Source organism: Scomber japonicus, chromosome 4 (assembly GCF_027409825.1).
Source record: "Scomber japonicus isolate fScoJap1 chromosome 4, fScoJap1.pri, whole genome shotgun sequence".
In the NCBI taxonomy this organism is placed as follows: Eukaryota; Metazoa; Chordata; class Actinopteri; order Scombriformes; family Scombridae; genus Scomber; species Scomber japonicus.
The window spans coordinates 33,873,408-33,880,907 of NC_070581.1; the positions used below are offsets into that span (position 1 = coordinate 33,873,408).

At 43.0% G+C, this 7,500-nt stretch overlaps 1 protein-coding gene across 1 annotated transcript in view; it reads right to left on the reverse strand.

Moving 5' to 3' along the window:
* The window catches only part of bcap31 (B cell receptor associated protein 31), a gene marked incomplete at its 3' end in the record, with an annotated part of 41,718 nt that overhangs the window by 16,950 nt on the left and 17,268 nt on the right, over positions 1 to 7,500 (reverse strand). The window contains exon 5 of the mRNA XM_053318109.1: positions 1,238 to 1,373. Coding sequence (XP_053174084.1) covers positions 1,238 to 1,373 — 136 coding nt within the window. The remainder of the gene's footprint in view (positions 1 to 1,237; positions 1,374 to 7,500) is intronic.

Sequence of the window (7,500 nt, forward strand, 5' to 3'; positions counted from 1 at the left end):
CTGCTGTCAGTTTGTCAGAGGGGGTGATTTGATGCTTTTCTTTGTCTTTATTAACAGTAATATATATCTGAACTTGAGAACTCTCTGCTGCTGCAACTACAATATTAATTAACTTATTATTTATGTTATTAAACTGTTTTTACTCAGGTTTTATTTAACTGTGTAATGGACTGATTGCAGTTTATGTATGTTTTCATCTGCACTTTAAGGCTTTGTCTCTAATTTTGTTGTACTATCTGTATAATGACTAAACTGATTATTTGATGATGAAACGGGTGAATAGTTAGTTGATCAGCTGACTGGTTGATCAGCTGACGGGTGAATAGTTAGTTGATCAGCTGACTGGTTGATCAGCTGACTGGTGAATAGCTAGTTGATCAGCTGACTGGTGAATAGTTAGTAGATCAGCTGACTGGTGAATAGCTAGTTGATCAGCTGACTGGTGAATAGCTAGTTGATCAGCTGACTGGTTGATCAGCTGACGGGTGAATAGTTAGTTGATCAGCTGACTGGTTGATCAGCTGACTGGTTGATCAGCTGACGGGTGAATAGCTAGTTGATCAGCTGACTGGTTGATCAGCTGACTGGTGAATAGCTAGTTGATCAGCTGACTGGTGAATAGTTAGTTGATCAGCTGACGGGTGAATAGCTAGTTGATCAGCTGACTGGTGAATAGTTAGTTGATCAGCTGACGGGTGAATAGCTAGTTGATCAGCTGACTGGTTGATCAGCTGACTGGTGAATAGCTAGTTGATCAGCTGACTGGTTGATCAGCTGACGGGTGAATAGTTAGTTGATCAGCTGACTGGTGAATAGTTAGTTGATCAGCTGACTGGTGAATAGTTAGTTGATCAGCTGACTGGTTGATCAGCTGACTGATCAGCTGACGGGTGAATGTGCTGACGGCTGCAGCTCTCGTCGTGTTTACTGTTGCGTAATAAAAGTTTCTCTCGGAGCAACGGAGAGATTTATTTTCACTTCAGGCTTAAAATACATTTCCACAAGTCTGCCTGGTAATAAATAGAGCAGAGTGTGTGTGTGTGTGTGTGTGTGTGTGAGAGGGAGAGTCTCTGTGTGTGTGTGTGTGTGTGTGTGTGTGGGGGAGTATCTGTGCGTGCGCATGTGAGTCTCTCAGTGTGTGTGCATGTGAGTCTCTCAGTGTGTGTGTGTATGCGTGTGTGCATATGTGTGTGTGTGTACGTGTGTGCGTGTGCATGTGTGTGTGTGTGTGCATCACCTCCTGCAGCAGCTCGTTGTCCTCCATGTATTTCTTGGCGGCGGTGCTCGCTCCCTCCGCCTGCTTCTTGAAGGCCTCGTTGGAAGCCAGGAGCGTTGCCTGCTGGGAGAGCAGCGTGGCGAGGCGACGCAGCAGCCTTCACACACACACACACACACACACACACACACACACACACACACACACACACACACACACACAGTCAGTAAATCCTCAGAGACAAAAACAGATGTGTGACCTTTATTTTGAAAGGGAGCATTCAGCAGTTTTACACATCAGAGTCAGTTTACGGTCGTATGAAGACGAACTGACGATGTTAAATAAACACTCAAAGTTTAATTTGTTTGTTTTGAATGTTTCTGGTTTGATTTGACTTGAGTAACATCATCACATCTGAGATCCTGAAACCTGCTAAACTTTGGTTATTTATGCTTAGAAATTGACTAAAGTGATTATTTAATTATCAAAATAGTTGCCAATTCATTTCCTGTCAATAAATCCACTAACTAACCCTTTACAAGATCAATAATAAACCTTAAAAACTCTCCTTTAGTCTTTATTTTCTGCTGCTGTTGCTGTTTCAGTGAAGATTTATGAGACATTATTTATTTATTTGACTCAAATCAAACAAAAAACACATTTTTAAAGCAGATTTTGAATATTTTGAAGCAGCGAGTGGCTTCAAAACCAGCCGAGAAATACTGATAACACACACACCACCACCTGAGCCCTGTGTGTGTGTGTGTGTGTGTGTGTGTGTGTGTGTGTGTGTGTGTGTGTGTGTGAGTGTGTGTATCTCTGTGTGTGTGTGTGTGTGTGAGTGTGTATCTCTGTGTGTGTGTGTGTGTATCTCTGTGCGTGTGTGTGTGTGTGTGTGTGAGTGTGTGTGTGAGTGTGTGTATCTCTGTGTGTGTGTGTGTGTGTGTGTGTATCTCTGTGTGTGTGTGTGTGTGTGAGTGTGTATCTCTGTGTGTGTGTGTGTGTGTGTGTGTGTATCTCTCTGTGTGTGTGTGTGTGTGTGTGTGTGTGTGTGTGTGTGTGTGTGTGTGTGTGTGTGTGTGTGTGTGTGTGGCAGTGAGTGTGTATCTCTGAGTGTGTGTGTGTGTGTGTGTGTGTGTGTTGTGTTGTAAACAGCCAATCATCTGTCACACTCATCACTTCACACAAAACCTAATATAGCTGTTCACCACTTTACACACGTTTCTCACACACACACACACACACACACACACACACACACACACACACACACACACACACACACACACACAGAGAGAGGGAGAGAGCTACCCCTGACATTTCCCCGCTCCGCGTGGCGTTGACAGGCGGTGATGTAATAGTCACTAAGAGCGATAAGGGCGGGGCAACATTTGGGGTAAATGGACAGAATAACTGCCCCCATTCCTGCCGGTCAGGGAGGAAGTGCTGGACGCTGGTTTTAGATGAACTTTAGCCACATGACCACGAACTCTGACTTCCTCCCCCTCTTGTGGTGTTTTGGGGAAAGCAGGAGTCACTCTGATTACGGTAACAGTCAAAGGTTTTATTCCCTAAACCTACAGATGAGTTGCTTGTTTGTAGAATAACCACAGACAGTATAAAAGAAACAGACGTAACATCCGTGACGTCACCCATTGGTTTGTGGACTGCTGCTCGGAAGCCAATAGTTTCTAATCTGGGCAGCGCCATCTTGAATATTTCAGGTGCATGCTGGGAAAAATAAAAACACGGATTCTACTTATATGGGCATGAGGCGGAGTCATGGGCGCAGTGGGGAGGTTGCTATGGTTACGAGGGCTGGATCTCGAGGACATTGGTCAATCACCCTGTCAATCAGGACGTAGCCACGCCCTAATGCATACCCTGCTTTATCGTCACATATAAAATCAGGGAGGCCAAAATGTCCCAAATGAACATCATACTGCATTGAAGAAGGCTTTAAACTAGCGATTGAGACCATAAACACATTTTGAAAACGTTTACTGAGGTTAGAAATCAAGTGAGAAGTTGGTGAATTCTCCATTGACTTGTATAGAGACGGTCGCCCCCTGGTGGCCTTTTGATAGAATGCAGCTCTAAGTTACTTCCTGGTTGGCCTCATTTCAGAGGACCAGAACTCCCCACCTGAGAATAACGAACCAATAGGCTAATTCTCTATGCTATGCTGTAGATGAGTATGACCATATATGGGCATAGATCAGAGGTCACCAAGTAGATGGACTCCTCCTTCCTTTCCTTCCTTCCTTCCTTCTTTCCCTTCCTTCTTTCCCTTCCTCCTTCCCTTCCATCCTTTCCCTCCTTCCTGAAACTGATGAAATATTGAGGATTGTTAAATTTTGTCCGAGCTTTTCTATTTTAATGGGTGCAGCTTCTCCAGATATTGCGGTGAAAGTGGAGAAAAGAGGAGAGACTGTCAGTAAGATACACACAGAGAAAAGAAAAGAGGAGAGACTGTCAGTGAGAGACACACAGAGAAAAGAGGAGAGACTGTCAGTAAGATACACAGAGAAAAGAAAAGAGAGACTGTCAGTGAGATACACACAGAGAGAAAAGAAAAGAGGAGAGACTGTCAGTGAGATACACACAGAGAGAAAAGAAAAGAGGAGAGACTGTCAGTGAGATACACACAGAGAGAAAAGAAAAGAGGAGAGACTGTCAGTGAGACACACGGAGAAAAGAGGAGAGACTGACCGTGAGAAAAGAGAAGAGACTGTCAGTGAGATACACACAGAGAAAAGAGGAGAGGAGAGACTGTCAGTGAGAAAAGAGGAGAGACTGTCAGTGAGAAAAGAGGAGAGACTGTCAGTGAGAAAAGAGGAGAGACTGTCAGTGAGATACACAGAAAAGAAAAGAGGAGAGACTGTCAGTGAGATACACAGAGAGAAAAGAGGAGAGGAGAGACTGTCAGTGAGATACACACAGAGAAAAGAAAAGAGGAGAGACTGTCAGTGAGATACAGAGAGAAAAGAAAAGAGGAGAGACTGACAGTGAGAAAAGAGGAGAGACTGTCAGTGAGAACAGAGGAGAGACTGTCTGAGATACACAGAGAAAAGAAAAGAGGAGAGACTGACAGTGAGATACACAGAAAAGAAAAGAGGAGAGACTGTCAGTGAGATACACAGAGAGAAAAGAGGAGAGGAGAGACTGTCAGTGAGATACACACAGAGAAAAGAAAAGAGGAGAGACTGTCAGTGAGATACAGAGAGAAAAGAAAAGAGGAGAGACTGTCAGTGAGAAAAGAGGAGAGACTGTCGGTGAGAAAAGAGGAGAGACTGTCAGTGAGATACACACAGAGAGAAAAGAAAAGAGGAGAGACTGACAGTGAGAAAAGAGGAGAGACTGTCAGTGAGATACACACAGAGAAAAGAAAAGAGGAGAGACTGTCAGTGAGATACACGGAGAAAAGAAAAGAGGAGAGACTGTCAGTGAGATACACACAGAGAAAAGAAAAGAGGAGAGACTGTCAGTGAGATACACAGAGAAAAGAAAAGAGGAGAGACTGTCAGTGAGAAAAGAGGAGAGACTGTCAGTGAGAAAAGAGGAGAGACTGTCAGTGAGATACACACAGAGAAAAGAAAAGAGGAGAGACTGTCAGTGAGATACACACAGAGAAAAGAAAAGAGGAGAGACTGTCAGTGAGATACACACAGAGAAAAGAGGAGAGACTGTCAGTGAGATACACACAGAGAAAAGAGGAGAGACTGTCAGTGAGAAAAAAGAAGAGACTGTCAGTAAGATACAGAGAAAAGAAAAGAGGAGAGACTGACAGTGAGATACACAGAGAGAAAAGAAAAGAGGAGAGACTGTCAATGAGATACACACAGAGAAAAGAAAAGAGGAGAGACTGTCAGTGAGATACACACAGAGAAAAGAAAAGAGGAGAGACTGTCAGTGAGATACACACAGAGAAAAGAAAAGAGGAGAGACTGTCAGTGAGAAAAGAGGAGAGACTGTCAGTGAGATACACAGAGAAAAGAAAAGAGGAGAGACTGTCAGTGAGAAAAGAGGAGAGACTGCCAGTGAGATACACAGAGAAAAGAAAAGAAAAGAGGAGAGACTGTCAGTGAGACACACACAGAGAAAAGAAAAGAGGAGAGACTGTCAGTGAGAAAAGAGGAGAGACTGTCAGTGAGAAAAGAGGAGAGACTGTCAGTGAGAAAAGAGGAGAGACTGTCAGTGAGAAAAGAGGAGAGACTGTCAGTGAGATACACAGAGAAAAGAAAAGAGGAGAGACTGACAGTGAGAAAAGAGGAGAGACTGTCAGTGATATACACACAGAGAAAAGAAAAGAGGAGAGACTGACAGTGAGAAAAGAGGAGAGACTGTCAGTGATATACACACAGAGAAAAGAAAAAAGGAGAGACTGTCAGTGAGAAAAGAGGAGAGACTGTCAGTGAGAAAAGAGGAGAGACTGTCAGTGAGAAAAGAGGAGAGACTGTCAGTGAGATACACAGAGAAAAGAAAAGAGGAGAGACTGACAGTGAGAAAAGAGGAGAGACTGTCAGTGATATACACACAGAGAAAAGAAAAGAGGAGAGACTGACAGTGAGAAAAGAGGAGAGACTGTCAGTGATATACACACAGAGAAAAGAAAAGAGGAGAGACTGACAGTGAGAAAAGAGGAGAGACTGTCAGTGAGTTACACACAGAGAGAAAAGAAAAGAGGAGAGACTGTCAGTGAGAAAAGAGGAGAGACTGTCAATGAGAAAAGAGGAGAGACTGTCAGTGAGATACACACAGAAAAAAAAGGAAAGAGGAGAGAGTGTCAGTGAGATACACACAGAGAAAAGAAAAGAGGAGAGACTGTCAGTGAGAAAAGAGGAGAGACTGTCAGTGAGATACAGAGAGAAAAGAGGAGAGACTGTCAGTGAGATACAGAGAAAAGAAAAGAGGAGAGACTGTCAGTGAGATACACAGAGAAAAGAAAAGAGGAGAGACTGTCAGTGAGATACAGAGAAAAGAAAAGAGGAGAGACTGTCAGTGAGACATACAGAGAGAAAAGAAAAGAGGAGAGACTGTCAGTGAGAAAAGAGGAGAGACTGTCAGTGAGAAAAGAGGAGAGACTGTCAGTGAGATACACACAGAGAAAAGAAAAGAGGAGAGACTGTCAGTGAGATACACACAGAGAAAAGAGGAGAGACTGTCAGTGAGAGACAGAGAAAAGAAAAGAGGAGAGACTGTCAGTGAGAGACACACAGAGAAAAGAAAACAGGAGAGACTGACAGTGAGAAAAGAGGAGAGACTGTCAGTGAGATACAGAGAAAAGAAAAGAGGAGAGACTGTCAGTGAGAGACAGAGAAAAGAAAAGAGGAGAGACTGTCAGTGAGATACACAGAAAAGAAAAGAGGAGAGACTGTCAGTGAGAAAAGAGGAGAGACTGTCAGTGAGAGACACACAGAGAAAAGAAAAGAGGAGAGACTGTCAGTGAGATACACAGAAAAGAAAAGAGGAGAGACTGTCAGTGAGATACACAGAAAAGAAAAGAGGAGAGACTGTCAGTGAGAAAAGAGGAGAGACTGTCAGTGAGAAAAGAGGAGAGACTGTCAGTGAGATAGACACAGAGAAAAGAAAAGAGGAGAGACTGACCGTGAGAAAAGAGGAGAGACTGTCAGTGAGATTTAATTTTTGTGGATTTTGGGCCACTTTAGGTCATCAAATTTCAGAATAAAAGCACATTTAGGATGTTTTTACAGCTCTAAAAAGAAAAAAATGGGTTAAATTAGACCCTGGACATTATGTAAGGGTTCAAATATTTTCATTTTTGTGCATTTTGAGCCACTTTAGACACTTTAAGTCATCAAATCCCAGAGTTAAAGAACATTTGGGGTGATTTCACAGCTGTCAAATGTAAAAAAATGGGTTAAATTTGACCCCAAAATCAGTTCTAAGGGTGAAAATATTCAACATTTTGTGCAAATCTTATTAAAACTATTAACTATTCATTTCAGTAAGACACATGGTAATAGATACAGAGATAATCTGACCCAGAACAGCCTCAATGGACAAATCTGAGGCCAGTATGTCAAGGGTTAAAGGACTGAAATGATCCTGAATGCTGGAAAGCTTATCTCAGTAATTTACCAGGAACTGTGTGTGAAAGAGTCTTTTGTGTGTCAGAGTCAGTCAGGAGGAGTTTTTCTGAAGGCTTTGTGTGACGTAACTTTTCTGCTGGAGGAGGAAATAAACTGGAGACGGCTGCATGAAACATTTCTCTTCTGTTTGGGATGAACCGTAACTCAGAGAGACTTCCCCAACAAAGCCAG